Source organism: Ctenopharyngodon idella, chromosome 15, assembly GCF_019924925.1.
Source record: "Ctenopharyngodon idella isolate HZGC_01 chromosome 15, HZGC01, whole genome shotgun sequence".
Classification (NCBI taxonomy): Eukaryota; Metazoa; Chordata; class Actinopteri; order Cypriniformes; family Xenocyprididae; genus Ctenopharyngodon; species Ctenopharyngodon idella.
Window position 1 is genome coordinate 19,992,498 of NC_067234.1, and position 17,082 is coordinate 20,009,579.

Consider the following 17,082-nt stretch of genomic DNA (forward strand, 5'->3'; position numbering starts at 1 on the left):
TTCTTTGCATTTGGTCGTCGAGTAATTTCATCTTCTCAGAGTTTAAAAGGATAGCGCTGCACAATAAATTAGAAGCCTACTCTTTTCATCACTACCGCCACAGCAAAAGCGGCACATTGTACCAAACATTATAATGCGATATGATTCCAAATTTGGGGGGCCAGAGGGCGGGCCAAGCTTGTTGAAACGGGGTTCTGTCTCCTTCTGGTGGACAATATTAGTATTACAGCCTCCATCTCTCATTCCCATTGATATAAATGGCTGTTCATTTATAAATTGCTATTAGTGAGAAAAAATACAAATACAATCGGTTTCCAGCACCTTCAGTGCTTGGACTGCTAATTATTCCAACTTTAATTACCATCTAAACTAGCATGTGTTTCTACCTTGTCTTGTTTATGGCTTTCTTCTGCTGGTACTTACTCCCTGTTCCTGTAGGCATGTCTTCATGCACATTAGCCAGAGATGTCACGCTCTCTTGGTCTCCATCTTCACTGGCTGCGTTCCAATCAAAATGAGCTGTCTGAAGTGTACATATGAGTAGACTCACTTCCTCAGTTAAAATCAAGGGGTTGAGGGTCTGTCCATATAAACCATATAAAAGAGTGAAATAAGGACATTCAGTGTTCAAGTCCTGTTCATACTTTCACTTCTTCTGTCCTCATGCTGTCCAGAAGGAACCACAGAAGCTCCTGACTGTCCTGCTGATTTCTGTCTTTTGGGACCGTCATCATGTTTGGAGTTGCTCTTTAGCTTCTCCTTGTTCTCGTTCTCTTCATCCAGAGTTTGCTCTGCAGAATTCTTCACTAAACTCTCTTCCTTCTTACATTCTGCAAAGTATGCAGGCAAATTTATGCTTTTTTAAAGCAAGACTGGCAAAACCAATATTGACATTTCAAAAGATAATAGGTGCAACCTTGAGCATCAGCCACTAAAAAACATACTTGTCAACTTTTATTATATAAGTGGACGTGGCTGTGAAAACTGTCTGTCACCTACTTTTGTTGGAGGTTCTCTCACCAGGATCTGTCAGCACTCGTTTTCTTATGTTTGTGATCAGCTGTGTCAGCTGCCTGTGCTCAAATACTGAACTTCATCATCACAGATGAAACACCTTGACACCACATCAAACAGAAGGTAAGAGGTCTAAATACACAAACCCTGCCGCATTTCAGTAAGGATGTGGATGTGTGTCACAAACATCCAGGCTGAGCACTAAACAGTGTGGCTCAGATCCAGGCGTCTCGTAGTGCTTGATCGTAGGCTGATTCTCCGATCTCCTACAGTCCTGACGAGGATCACAACATTGCTTATGTGCAGCTGGTCAATAACAACATAAAATCACTGGAAGCATTTCATTGTTCAGGGCAGCTGTTATACATGTACCTGGTGTCTCAGAGCTGGTACCTTTCCACTTCTTTTTACCCATTTTAGTTTATAGAGGAGCACCTGAGTGGGGTTTGAAAACATGATGTGTATTATCAGCACATCAGTCATAATAGTATATCATAATAATTGTATTACAAAAAATAAACACCAATGACTGATTGATGTGATGACAGGAGGTCGTTTATGAGTGTGTCAGCAAATACAGCTCTCTGATACAAAATGTTTTGAGAAAAGTAATAAAGCGGCATCAAATTAACGATTACGTTATGAATCTGTGGTGAATGTTTCACAGTTTAAACTATTGAAAATACAAATAAAGCACGACAACTGTTATTTTCAGTTTAAGTCAACTTTCAAAGACAACAAAATCCTTTAAAACGCATCCATCCAAGCTCCAGTAATCAAATCATTTGTAGCGAAAAACTAACTGCATAAAATCATCAGTGTAAAGCATGTTGACCAGCTGCTTTGAGCATTTTCGGGTGATGCCTATTAAATTAAGAAATGGAAGGACACACTTTTCTCGACATTCCGTTTAGACGGTAGGCTATCTAGGGGAAGTCCATCACCTCCGGAAGATACACATTTAAATAAAAATAAATAAATATACATATACATACAAAGGATACATACTTCATTTTGTCATGTGAATTTACAGGTAATTACTGGCAAAAAAGTTGCCAATACTTTACTGTTAATTTTACAGTTCTTTACCGTAATCTACATTGCAGTATGTTGCTGTAAGAATACCATGCACTCAATTAAAACTCATCAACTAATTTAATTAGCAGAAATTGAAATGGTCTGACTGCCATTTAAATTCATATACTTACATTTATAACTATATGAGCATACTTCACTTGAATCCACTAAAAAAAATCAAGTTCAGGCTCTATTCTTCTGCACAATGGTGACACAAAACTCAGACAACAGAAACCCTTTAAATTCCAACAAAACATTAAACACCAACATCTAGTGCAAAAACACATTAAAAAACACTTCAACATTTACTCTGATCAATTATTGAGTTGTATTAACTTTCACTAATACTTCAGTGAAATTAACTTGTTTCATTTAATAAATTTGACTGTTATGTTTTACAGTACATTGCTGTTTTTTCATGATTTTACAGAAAACTACTGGCAACAGAGTTGCCAGTAAATTGTTGTTTTTCTACAGTTTGTTGCTGTAAAATTAATTTACAGTTTATTACTGTAGAAAAGTGTTTCGCTATGCGTGTTTATTCATCTTACACCTTTAACCCTTTAAATGCCACAACAAAACCCCTAGTGTTTAATGAACACATATGTGTCCACACTACAGAGTGTTAGAGTAACACTGAAGCACTGTTGAAGTTAATGAGATAATTCAGTGATTAATTAAGTGATGATTGAGAATTAGTGATAAACACCTGCTGTTAACAAGCAGAATCACTGAAGGAAAAGAAACAAGAACAGAAAAAAGATTTCAGCCTTAGATGAAATCAACTGAAGATAAAAGAAGACATTAAATCGCTCAATATCTCAGCAGAGGAGGGTTAAACAACAAAAATAATATTACTGACTTCACTTATTACTAACCAGATTGACTTTATTTCTGTCAGACATGTACAGAAGCTCTTATTGAGAACTAACAGATGTTGTTTTATTGTTTCGTTTGATGTTACCATGATGGAGGTCAGTGCTCGCTTTAGTTGTGCTCTTGACACTTGACTTGTAATGTTAGTTTCTCTTTGGCTACTATAAATGTTTTTTTTTTTTGTTGTTTTTTAAGACACATTTGTTGCAGCATGATGAAGTTAAGAGAAAATATGATAGTGTGTTGTTGGTTATGTTTTGATTATGACATGATTATGTACAGTGTCTAATCCATTATCAGAATTTTTTTTTTTTTTATAAATTTTATGTTACACTGTGATACTACAGCAAAGAATGAAGCAGTGCTGATCAATCAGTTAAAAAATTTTAAACTCATCATTTACAAAAAATGTTTAATCAATGGCATCACTTAGATTCACACAGACATCAAGAATCATCATATGAATCTCAACAACGGTGACAATCAACAAAAAAGATAAACAGATCAACTCTGAACATCATAAAAACACTACTAAAAGTCAACACAAAAAAAAAACAGCAAAAATAAAGGCAAACAGTAAGAATTAAAGAAAATAACCAACCAATTCAGCTGCATAATTTATTCATGCCGCAATGCATGCTGGGAGTCATGGATGATTTAAGTACTGTGCTGGTACCCAGCATGCATTGCGGCATGAAGCTTTTGATTGTCACCATTGTTGTGATTATTACGCCAATTCTTGATGTCTGTGTGACTCTTTCAGTAGTTCAAAACGTTTTGAGCACAATCTGTATTCAAAAATTCTTCATATTTTCTGGTTGTAACAGCGCTGATAATCTTAGGTGTAGAATCACAGGAATACCATAAGCAAAGTATAAAACATTACCTATATAATAATCGATTAGACTCTGATGAGATCAATATCAGGCTATAAAATGATTATTGCAAGCATTAATAACTGGCAAGCATAATCTGATCACATTTTCTTCCTAATAAATATTTTTTAAAACCACGGTTATAACAGCCAAAGAAAAACTAATGTTAAATAATCAAGGGTCAAGAGCACAACTAAAGCAAACGTTGACCTCCATCATGGTAACGTCAAACGAAACAATAAAACAACATCTAAACCTCTGTTAATTCTCAATAAGAAATTCTGTAGACGTCTGACAGAAATAAAGTCAGTCTGGTTAGTAATAAGTGAAGCTGGTAATGCTGTTTGTGGAGTTGTTTAATCAGATCTTGAGAGATTTAATGTCTTATTTTATCTTCAGTTGATTGAATCTTTTTCTGTTCTTGTTGTTTCTCTTCCCTTCAGTGATTCTGCTTGTTAACAGCAGGTGTTCATCAGTGTCTGAATTCACACACGTTTTCATTCACTCTCTCAAGTGGACTATATTAGTGAGCTAATGTAGAGAATAGTGAATGAGGGTATAGGGTGTGATTTGGAACACAGCCTCAGAGTGTCGAATTTGATTTATTCCTGTAGGCTACTTTCTCGAAAACGTCACATATTACCCAAAATGCATTGTTTTCTACGGTATATTACTGTTTTAATGGAAAACAGCATGTTACTGTAGAAATTTGGCCTTTTTTACAGCATTTTTTACAGTGTAGATTTAAACTAAATAAAAAATAAAAATAAATAAATAGTCAATATTTAATTTTACTTTTTTTTTCTTTTTAAAGATATTTTTCTGTTCTGTTGCATGCATGGTCAGTCATTATTTTATTATGATAGCCTATGTACATTTATAAAATTATTTTATTAATACTATTAAATTATTTAATTTTGGTTTATTTATTAGACCCTTTCATTCTGTTTTACTTAAACAAAACAACAGTTTTCGATGATTAAACACCACGTGGTCTGAACTGAAGCTGGAATTATTTGTTCCAAAAATTGCCTTAGATACAAAAAGAAAGTAAAAGACTAAGCTAGTTTTTTCAGGAGCCAAAGGTGTGTTCTATTAAATGTGGGGTCTTTATTGAAATTAAATTTAAACACAGATAACAGTGGTTTGTATTTCAGGCACTTGCACTTATTAATGTAAAAATATCCTTAAATAAAATTAATATCTTCCATTGTCTTCTTGTGTATCACTTGTCAGTAAATTGCCTATTATTTTGCTTGAAAGCATATCATCTGTAAATACCCATTTTCTGTTATGGTAAATGAGGAACATCAGTCTTATCAGGCACTGAATTTCCATTAGAACAACAGGATTACATATAATAGGAATACATAACTTTGTCAAACTGTTAATAAGCTACTTCAGCTAAACTCTCCATATTGAAAAAAATACAATGAATTAATCTGCAGCTGACTTCAGAAATGCTTTCCATCAAGAAGAATATGTTTCTATTTGTAATTACCGGTAACTGTTCAGAGGCAGGAGGAAAAATACAAGAAACCAGTAAAAGAATGTGACGTTTTAGATCGGGGTGGGAAACGTTGATCCTGGAGGGTGTTCTGAAATATTCTGAGATTTTCGGTCACACTGGGCGGAGCTTACATGAATATTCACGAGTTTCCTGTTTTGTGTTAAAGCGACTCTAAAAATTTTAGTGCACTGTCCTTGGATCACAGAACTGTTTTCGGTAACGTGATTGTGTTTCCGTGTCGAATGAAGTTAAGATTCTTTTTTATTAATAACTGTTTATGTATGCTCAACAGTTTGTAGGTTACATTGTGTCGTGAGATATAATTTATTAGTGATTACAGCCACTGGTGGTCTATCATTAGGAAATGAGCCAACAGCCATCGAGTTTGTTTTAGTACAACCGTTTTGATTTGATTTTCTTTTAGTTCGTTTGATAAGATAACTTGTATAAATTTATCTGTGGTGGCATAATAAAAGTTTCAGTTGTGATTATTTTGTCATTCCCTATTGCTTTCTCAGTTGATAGCCTGCATAACTTTAACCAGACATTATTATTTTTAAAACACATTGAGAGTTAGGTTTATGTTCCGTTTATGTTTTTGACATGCATGAATTAATGCATGTAAACCTTCTTTATCTTTTTCTGCAAAACACACAATGCTTTATATGAATAGAAACATGATGAGACAGTGATATTAGCTTCTCTGCAGCACTTTCACAAGGTTTTAGATTAATTCTACAAGCTTTCCACAACAATTAAAATGTTAAAATTGAATTACAAGTGGTTAAATTGATCAGCTACAAAATTAAAGTTACTAATGCGGGTTTTGTTTGCAAATATTTATATGAAGACATAATTGTCAAAAGTATGAGAAATATTATTGTTATGTGGATAATCAGACATACAGGTGCATTATTAGAATATTTAATTTCAAGTTCTATTAAATGACCATTCTCAGGGTATAAATACTGGATTTAGATCAGTAATCCCAACAGCAGTCATGGAGAAGTCTGCTGACTTGACAGTTGTCCAGAAGACGATCATCAAGACCCTCTACAATGAGGGTAAGCCACAGAAGGTCATTGCTGAAAGAGCTGGCTGTTTGCAGAGTGCTGTGCCAAAGCATATTCATGGAAAGTTGACTGGAAGGAAAAAGTGTGGTAGGAAAAGGTGTACAAGTGAAAGGAATGACCGCAGGCTTGAGAAGATTGTCAGGCGAAGCCGATTTAAGAACTTAGGAGAGCTTCAAAAGGAGTGGACTGAAGCTGGAGTCAGTGCATCAAGAGCCACCGCACACAGACGTCTTCAGGAAATGGGCTACAACTGTCACATTCCACGTACCAAGCCACTTCTGAACCAAAGCGTCTTACCTGGGCTAAGGAGAAAAAGAACTGGACTGTTGCTCAGTGGTCCAAAGTCCTCTTTTCAGATGAAAGTAAATTTTGCATTTCATTTGGAAATCAAGGCCCAGAGTCTGGAGGAAGAGTGGAGAGGCACAGAAACCATGTTGCTTGAAGTCCAGTGTGAAGTTTCCACAGTCAGTGATGATTTGGGCTGCCATGTCATCTGCTGGTGTTGGTCCACTGTGTTTTCTGAATTCCACAGTCAACGCAGCCATCTACCAGGAAATTTTAGAGCACTTCATGCTTCCTTCTGCTGACAAGCTTTATGGAGATGTTGATTTCATTTTCCAGCAGGATTTGGCACCTGCCCACACTGCCAAAGGTGCCAAAAGCTGGTTCAATAACCATGGTGTTACTGTGCTTGACTGGCCATCAAACTCACCAGACCTGAACCCCATAGAGAATATATGGGGTATTGTCAAGAGGAAGATGAGAGACACCAGACCCAACAATGCAGATGACCTGAAGGCCACTGTCAAAGAAACCTGGGCTTCCATTACACCTGAGCAGTGCCACAGGCTGCCATGCCGAATTGAGGCAGTAATTAAAGCAAAAGGAGCCCCTACCAAGTATTGAGTACATATACAGTAAATTAACATACTTTCCAGAAGGCCAACAATTCACTAAAAATGTTTTTTTTTTTTTATTGATCTTATGAAGTATTCTAATTTTTTGAGATAGTGAATTGGTGGGTTTTTGTGAGCCAAAATCATCACAATTAAAAGAACCAAAGACTTAAAGTACTTCAGTCTGTGTGCATTGAATTTATTTAATACACGAGTTCCACAATTTGAGTTGAATTACTGAAATAAATGAACTTTCCACAACATTCTAATTAATTGAGATGCACCTGTATATATACACTGCTGTGATTGTTCTGTCATTTCTTAATTGCTTGCTCAGTTGGTAAATAATTTCAAAGAGACTTTATTAAATCCTAAAGTGAAGTGTTATTTTTTTCATATTATTAGGAAATATTCTCAATCTTTTTTCCTACAAAATGATGCATTTCATTGACAAAACATTTTAATGTGGAAAAAACATGATGCACTGTGAATCAGGATTCAGTTTAACACAGTGGTGAAATGAAACTATATATGGAACTAAGTTGTGAAATGAGCAAACCTGCAGTATATTCACAATGAAATGTTTTAGTTCTATTCTACAAGCTTTCCATAACAATTAAAATGTTTAAATTTTAATTATGTTTATTTAGCGGCTAAAATAATAGACCATGTAGTTTCATTTTGAATAAAAAAGAGCAACTGATTCTGTGTTGAAATTTTATTCACAAACGAGAAGTCATGACATACATGACATACATAATTAGCAAAAACACTTGTATTTAAACACACACATTAACACACTTAACACAGGGTCTTGGGATCCCAGACAAATGAAAGTTTGGTCTGCTCATGTGATCCCAGTGATACCAGCCTTTGCTACTGACACATTCAATCTAAAATATATAATAAAATGACATTACAACAAACCTGTATTATTAAAAATTTTTAATACACTGTGAAAAAGTGAAAAAATAAAGTGTCTGCTTTGTCTGGTGTACAGGGATATTTATTGGCAAAAGTCATCATCTTTGGGAACGAATCAAGGTTATATTAGCTATAGACATTATATTAGTTATTACATGCATAATTCATCATGGCCTTTTTGGATAATCATTAAACTATATTTAAAGTACATTAATGTTTTCATGCATGTGTGCAGTTTTGGAAACATATAACACTAGAAATTCAAGTCTACCCAGATTAGAAGTGCTTCTGCAAACTAGGAAAGTTTACTCCTGCCTTCACCACAGGAGTTTACAGTTAATATTATTATGCTACCATACATTTTGGCAAACTTTAAAAACTATATGCTTTAAAGATTTAAGGTAAAACAGAAACAACAAAATGAGGCTACTTAAAACGCTATTGGCTCGTTTAGCGAATCTTAACGACACTTCTGGCAAATCATTGGCTGTGTTCATATCAAATAGCTAACACATGACACGACATAACGCAATTTAGCCTATATATAAAATATTGTGCGTCAGTAACAGAATGTCAGCTTGACTTTGTTTAACGCTGAAACACAAAACAGGAAACTCGTGAATATTCATGTAAGCTCCGCCAGTGTCACTGAAAATCTCAGACACCGAATATTTCAGAACAAGCGCCATTGTCCTTCAGAGTTTAGGTCCAACCCTAATCAAACACACCTGAAGCTAATCAAGGTCTTCTGAATTACTAAATTACAGGCAGGTGAGTGTTTTTTTTCAGGGTTGGAGCTAAACTCTGCAAGACAATGGCCCTCCAGGATCAACGTTCCCTACTCCTGTTTTAGATGGAAACTTTAATACAATAATATTTAAAAAAATAGGTTAAAAGTATTTTACAAATTTTCAGTAAAATATCTTTGTGGGCTTTGTGACCCACTCTTCTGTAGTCAGACTCTTGATTTTCTGAGTTTACTGAAAGTAATAATTTTTTTAAAAAAGATATACTGATAACTGAATCACATTCTCCCATTATAATAAAGTAAGCTGTCTTTATTGTACAATAAATCGCTTATTCACAATGTTTATGGCTTGTTGATTAAAATATGAGTGTTTTAGTTTCGTCACTTCCTGTAGTGTATAATGAGTGTTACACCATCATTGTAATCAATATCTAGTGTATCCAGAACAATTACAAACTGCTTATGGTGACTTTCAGCACTTATTTTCATGGGCCATTGCATATAAAATTGAGTATTAAATTAGAAAAGTTCTTGTGTAAGTTCAGGTCCTGTAATAGATCATTGTGGGAAACTGTAATTGAGAATAACAGACCAACAAAAAGATAAAAACAAGAAACTGGTGTGAAGTCACAGATTGCTGTGTATCTCTGTGTCTTCAGTCTCTGTAGCTCCTTATTCACCATCAGCTGATCCTGAGGAAACTGGACTGACGTCTAAATACTGAGAGTCCTACAATAAAACACACAGACAGTCACATATGAGTATAAGACATTACTGCTGTCACATCACATCAGGAGATCATTTCAGAAAAAACACAGCCAGAGATATTAGTATATTCATTTTAGTCAGAGATATGAATGAAAAACTGCTAATAGATTAGTAACAGTAAATGATAAATGATAACTCTCTTAATCACTTACACACAGAGACACTGTAAGAGATGAAAATATTCATATATTCATAGATAATATTCACATCACAGAATTAAACTCTTATTAAAACATTTTACAGAGACTAAAGTGGAGCTGAATTATTATCTTATATTCTCCAGTTACGCACATATGAGGCTGTTACTGAGCTTGAAATAAAAATAGACTCACAATAGTATAGTTCCTTCAGTTTATAATGTCGATCATACTTCAAATCAGAGAGCAACTTCACTCCTGATTGTCCAAGATTATTCCCAATCAGATCCAGTTGTCGCAGGTGTGAGGGGTTTGATCTCAGAACTGAAGCCAGAGCAGCACAACCTTCATCTGTGACTCCACAATCAAACAACCTGTAGAGAAAAATGACACACTCTTTAATCTCTCAGTTCAGATCAGATTAGATTAGCAGTGAATCCACTATTAAAGAGAAAGTACAAACGTAAAGCACAAATTAATGTGTGATAAATCATTGAGATCTAAAATGTTACAGAGCAAAAAACATGATCATAAGTGTGTGTGATTTTACAAAGTTAAAAACTACACTTTAGAAAGTGTCAGTGCAGAAAGATGAACATGAGAATGAATCCAGCATGTTCCTCATTTCTCAGTTCTGACTGTTGAGCTTGAAATGTTGATTGTGTGAAAGTGTGTATTTCAGTGTGACTCTCAGTCCTGCAGTATCATGTGACTGAGGAGCAACTCATGTGTTCAATCATTTACAGCTCAATCAGCTGAACTCACAGCAGCAGATCAAATATACTTTACATTGTGATTCATGTTAGAGTCAAATATAATCTTACCTCAGTGTCTCCAGCTTACAGTGAGGATTCTGTAGTACATCAGACAGTAGATTCACTGATTTTCCTAGTTTATTCCTAGACAAATCCAGCACTCTCAGGTGTGAGGGGTTTGATCTCAGAGCTGAAGCCAGAGCAGCACAACCTTCATCTGTGAGACGACAATCAGTCAACCTGTAGAGAACAATGACACACTCTTCACTCTCTCAGTTCAGATCAGATCAGTTTAGCAGTGAATCCATTATTAAAGAGAAAGTACAAACTTAAAGCACAAATTATATGATATTTTAGATCTCAATTTATCACACAGAGCAAAAAACACATGTGATTTTACAAAATTAAAAACAATACTTTAGAAAGTGTCAATGCAGAAAGAAGAACATGATGAACAGTGAGAATGAATCCAGCATGTTCTTCATTTCTCAGTTCTGATTGTTGAACTCGAGTCTGTTTAAAGTCAAGAAACTGAAATGTTGATTGTGTGTGAAAATGTGTATTTCAGTGTGTGTTCAATCATTTACAGCTCAATCAGCTGAACTCACAGCAGCAGAAAGAGGCTGAACACTTCAAATATACTTTATATTGTGATTCATGTGTGAGAGTCAAATATGATCTTACCACAGTTTCTCCAGTTTACAGTGAGGATCCTGTAGTACATCAGACAGCAGATTCACTGATTTTCCTATTTTATTCCTAGACAGATCCAGTACTCTCAGGTGTGAGGGGTTTGATCTCAGAGCTGAAGCCAGAGCAGCACAACCTTCATCTGTGATATCACAATAACTCAACCTGTAGAGAGATGAAAATCAAATAGCATAATAAATAGTTAAACACTATCAAATAGCTATCAAAAAAGCTATCCAACAAATTTCAATACCAATATAATTTAAAAATGCCAAATTCTTATACAAGTTTCATGGTCAAATTCACACTAATAAAAAAATGTTAAGACTGAATTAAATTAATATTTTGTATTTATTAACTAAGGGTCTAAGGAAACCAAGGGTTTTCAACCGGGGGTCTGCAGGGGTCCGACAATTTGATCACAAATAATTTTTTGTTAAAAATTAAAACATGGGTAAAAAACAAAGCCAAATATAAGCACCCTCAGTTGATACTGTAATAATATTATATTGGTGAAACAGGTTTGGCAATCGCTCCAGTGCGCTTTTGTGTTTGCACTCAGGAGAATGTCAAATGTTTCTATTTACAACGTGTTTTTGCAGCGGTGAGAAATGTAGCCAATCACAGACATGTTTGTTGATCTCTTGAACACAAGGGCCAATCAGAGGTGTTTCATTTAGTCAGAATCCACTCACTGCTCAAAACAATGAAGTTTTTGTTCAGTACTGAGTTCTGCACGCTCTTGAATCCTCTCATTAACAAACAAAGCCACGATGCAATAAGAGATTCATTATTCAGTATAGACAACTTTATTGATTAATGGAACTTTGTGAGATTGTGAACAGATGAGTGACAACTTGATTGTAAAGGGAGCGCTCTTTCAAGGCTATATATAATCCATTGAATAAAGGTTTTGTTTTTCTTGCTGTTGAGAGGAGCGATAGCCAATTACACACTGCAAAACAGGATGTCAAAATAGATACATGCAATGTAAATCCAGACTAACAGATTAATAGAAAAATATTCAAATCAATGAATTTTTGAAATTCAAGTCTCACTGTACATTGCTATTCTTGTTATGGGGAAGCTGTTTCTACACATTACATCTGCACTTTACTAGAAAACCTGCACTAATTTTTCAGATACTCAGTGATTTGATTCTTAATCATCCATCTCACAGTGAAATTTAAATGTGAAGTTTTAGTCAACTTTAAGCCAAAGATTAAGTAAATGTTTAATTTTCCACCTGACTAGTAATATTAAAATGTAAATTATGTGCAAGAACATTCAACTGGTAAACCTGAATTATTTATTCATTTGCAAATTCTCTGACTTATTTTGAATGTCTGAAGGAATTTTACATTGTCATCATGGTTCAGAAAAACACACCAAAATACTGACCACTAAACTCTGGACAACATCTGCAGCACTAAGAATTTATGAACTTTAAATTTTCCTAATGTTTTAACAGTGAAGTGATTGTTCTCATTGATACTTACTGAACTGATCTGGATTCTTTAATCACAGGCAGCAGCTTCTGAAAAACTTTCATATCTTCAGCTTTATTGTTTCCTCCTACAAACATCTTGAGATCAAACTCATCCAGCTTCTTCTCTGATGTCAACAACACAAAAGCTACAGCTGACCACTGAGATGAAGAGAGTTTGGCTTCCTTTATTCTTCCAGATTTCAGATACTGTTGTATTTCATCCACTAGTGAATGATCACCCAGTTCATTCAGACAGTGGAACAGATTGATGGATTTCTCTGGAGAATCAATGATCCTGATCTTCTTCTTGATGTACTCGACTGTTTTCTCATTGCTGTCAGATCTGCTACTTGTCTGTTTTATTAGTCCTTGAAGGAGAATCTGATGAGACTCCACTGACAGACCCAGAAGAAACCGCAGGAAAAGGTCAAGATGTCCATTTTTACTCTGTAGAGCCTCATTCACAGCTCTCTGATGCAGCTCAGATAATGAAACATGTTCTGATGAATTGAGTTGAAACCAGTCCTTAACTTTAGACCACAAACTCTGTTTGTTGATTTGGTCAAACACATTTCTGTTGTTGTTTGTACAGGAGAGGTGCACATATAGAGCTGCTAGATGTTCCTGAACGCTCAGATGAACAAAGCAGAAGACTTTCCCCTGATACCAGCCAAACTCCTCTCTGAAGATCTGAGTGCACAATCCTGAGTAGACTGATGCTTCTGTCACATCAATGCCACACTCTCTCAGGTCTTCCTCATAGAAGATCACATTGCCTTTCACAAGCTGCTGAAAAGCCAGTTTCCCCAGTTTGAGGATCATGTCTTCATCTGTCACGTTCTTCTCATAGTCCTTCTCATGTTTGATGTTGGTCTGAAGGATCAGGAAGTGTGTGTACATTTGAGTGAGAGTCTGGGGAATCTCTCCACTCTCTGCTTCGCTCAACATCTTCTCTAGAACAGTGGCTGAGATCCAGCAGAACACTGGGATGTGGCACATGATGTCGAGGCTCCTTGATGACTTCAGGTGTGTGATGATTGTATTGGCCAGACTCTGATCACGGATTCTCTTCCTGAAGTATTCCTCCTTCTGTGGCTCACTGAAGCCTCGTACCTCTGTCACTCGATGGACACACTCAGAGGGGACGAGATCAGCTGCTGCTGGTCTGGAGGTGATCCAGATGAGAGCAGAGGGAAGCAGATTCCCCAAAATGAGGTTCATCAGCAGCACGTCCACTGAGGCTGGTTCACTTACATCACACAACCTCACATCGCTCTGAAAATCCAGAGACAGACGACACTCGTCCAGACCATCAAAGATGAACAATACTTTATATTTGTCAGTGGATATTTCCATTTCTTCTGTTTCAGTAAAAAAGACATGAAGAAGATCTGAAAGACTAAGTGTTTTGTCCTTCATCAAATTAAGCTCTCTGAAAGGAAGTGGAAAAATGAGCTGGACGTCCTGATTCTCTTTCCCTTCAGCCCAGTCCAGGATGAACTTCTGCACAGAGACTGTTTTTCCAATGCCAGTGACTCCCTTTGTCAGCACAGTTCTGATGGGTTTGTCTTGTCCAGGTAAAGGTCTAAAGATGTCATTGCATTGGATCGGTGTGTCCTCTGTTGCTGCTCTCCTGGATTGTGTCTCAATCTGTCTCACCTCATGCTCATTACTGATCTCTCCACTCTCACTCTCTGTGATGTAGAGCTCTGTGTAGATCTCATTCAGGAGTGTTGGGTTTTCCTGCTTTGCTGTTCCCTCATACAGACACTCAAACTTCTTCATCAGATTTGATCTAAACCTGTTGAGGACTTCATGGCTGTAAAATTAAAATACTCCATTATTACATGAGTTAGCACAATGTCTATGATACTCTTTATGATATCTTCAAATTAAATCTTTTTACAGGAATGTTATACCTGAGATCAGTCTGTGTATCTCCACTCTCAAAATCTATTATATTATCTATAGACTCGTCACTCCTCATAGACACACAGCTGGGCTCTGGTTCTGTTCTCTTCTGATGAACTGAACTATAACAGAGAGATTAAACTGAATGTTTTAAATCACTGTACTCAAAAAACAAAAAAACAAAAACAAAAACATTCTTTTATCTATGGAATATAGAAACACTTTAAAGTTTTTTTATTTACACTGTGACATAAAAATTGTACATTTAACCAAGCACTCTCATAGCCTCTGTGAGCAACACTATATGTGTTAACATATCAAATGAATATCAAAAAAAAAAAAAACATGTATAAGAATAATTATTCATTATCATAATACTGTTCTGATAACACAAAATGCCATACTATAATCATATTTTAAAAGAAACGTTATACCTGAGATCAGTCTGTGTATCTCCACTCTTAAAATATATTGGCCAAACCATAGATGCATCACTCCTCACAGACACACAGCTGGGCTCTGGTTCTGATCTCTTCTGATGAACTGAACTATAACAGAACAGATTTAATACTTTATGATGATAATCACTTTTAATAATAATCACAAACATCTTTTTGCATCCTAACAAAATATCTTCTTGCCATCTTCAGACCTTTAACCATCATTTAATTTAATCTAGTGTTTATTCAAAGTACCTGCATCCTGGAGAAAAATCTTCATCCCTGGATGTTTGTGTGTCATCCTCATCCATGATGAAGCTGAACAGCTGAAACAGAATCTGATCTTCACCACTGACTCTAAATAGAAATGATAAACAAACACAATAATTCAGCTTTTCCTCCGACTCTCGGGATCAAGAGACGCGGCGTTCACTCAAATGTTGTAGGCTACAGTATGTTAACACAAATGCTAAAATAAACCACAAACACAAAACAATGAAACCATGTTAATTTGCTTAAAAATATATAAAACGCATTTCAAATAACTATTTACGTCCTTCAGAAAAAAAATATTAATACGGAAGTCACCTTTAAGTCTCGTGCCCTGAACACTCACCTTGAGCAACACTTAATTACCGATTATAAAACAGCCTGCACCTTTTCTACCAAGTATCTACACGTAAATTAATGACTTGGCTTTTATAAAGTTTACTGTAAAAAACGTTGATATTCCTGTAGAATCGATTATGGTTGTTTAAATGGTGAAACATCAACTCTGCGCATTTAATTTCACTTTTTATTTGTGACGCGAGCGATGATGATGTAACGTTTCGCGCTCAATCTCACACCCCATATATACGTCACGGCGGTGCACGTTTTGTGCATTTGTCCCTGAATAAATGATTGCATGTATTCGCTTCGTATAATGTTAGCTTACAGTATAGCACGGCAAATTTCTTGCGCGGTAAAGTTAGTTTTAGGTCAATATTCACAGGATATTCTCCATGGAGCGTAAGGGACCGTCTGAAAACTCCAAACACAGTGGAAAAATGTTAGAGATGTCCAGTCATTCATAATGATCTTTATGTATTTAGGAGATAACAAATTTCTATACTTTTTTAAACTACAAGTTAATCTATTGAACCATTGACACGGATTTTGATTGATCTATGAGACCTTACAAGGATTTCTTATCCTGTGTCTCCTTCTGGTGAATCACATTCTCCCATTATAATAAAGTAAGCTGTCTTTATTGTACAATAAATCGCTTATTCACAATGTTTATGGCTTGTTGATTAAAATATGAGTGTTTTAGTTTCGTCACTTCCTGTAGTGTATAATGAGTGTTACACCATCATTGTAATCAATATCTAGTGTATCCAGAACAATTACAAACTGCTTATGGTGACTTTCAGCACTTATTTTCATGGGCCATTGCATATAAAATTGAGTATTAAATTAGAAAAGTTCTTGTATAAGTTCAGGTCCTGTAATAGATCATTGTGGGAAACTGTAATTGAGAATAACAGACCAACAAAAAGATAAAAACAAGAAACTGGTGTGAAGTCACACACACATGTCAGTGTGATCGCTGTGTGTCTCTATGTCTTCAGTCTCTGTAGCTCCTTATTCACCATCAGCTGATCCTGAGGAAACTGGACTGACGTCTAAATACTGAGAGTCCTACAATAAAACACACAGACAGTCACATATGAATATGAGACATTACTGCTGTCACATCACATCAGGAGATCATTTCAGAAAAAACACAGCCAGAGATATTAGTATATTCATTTTAGTCAGAGATATGAATGAAAAACTGCTAATAGATTAATAACAGTAAATGATAAATGATAACTCTCTTAATCACTTACACACAGAGACACTGTAAGAGATGAA

The 17,082-nt window shown here is 35.6% G+C and overlaps 1 protein-coding gene across 30 annotated transcripts in view; it reads right to left on the reverse strand.

Moving 5' to 3' along the window:
* Positions 1-17,082, reverse strand: part of LOC127494995 (NACHT, LRR and PYD domains-containing protein 12-like) — a 40,408-nt gene that overhangs the window by 16,490 nt on the left and 6,836 nt on the right. For 4 of the 30 annotated variants that reach the window (XM_051861343.1, XM_051861346.1, XM_051861329.1 and 1 more), the window contains 3 exons: positions 14,752-14,865; positions 12,843-14,651; positions 11,338-11,508 (listed from right to left, as the gene is read on the reverse strand). The exons of 4 other annotated variants lie outside the window; for them this stretch is intronic. In XM_051861343.1, the coding sequence (XP_051717303.1) occupies positions 11,338-11,508; positions 12,843-14,651; positions 14,752-14,865 (2,094 nt within the window). Of the gene's footprint in view, positions 1-8,024; positions 9,723-10,093; positions 10,273-10,722; positions 10,894-11,337; positions 11,509-12,842; positions 14,652-14,751; positions 14,866-15,177; positions 15,292-15,438; positions 15,541-15,799; positions 16,867-17,082 lie in introns of those variants that run through there. 22 more of the 30 variants (XM_051861323.1, XM_051861317.1, XM_051861318.1 and 19 more) reach the window with 16 other exon arrangements.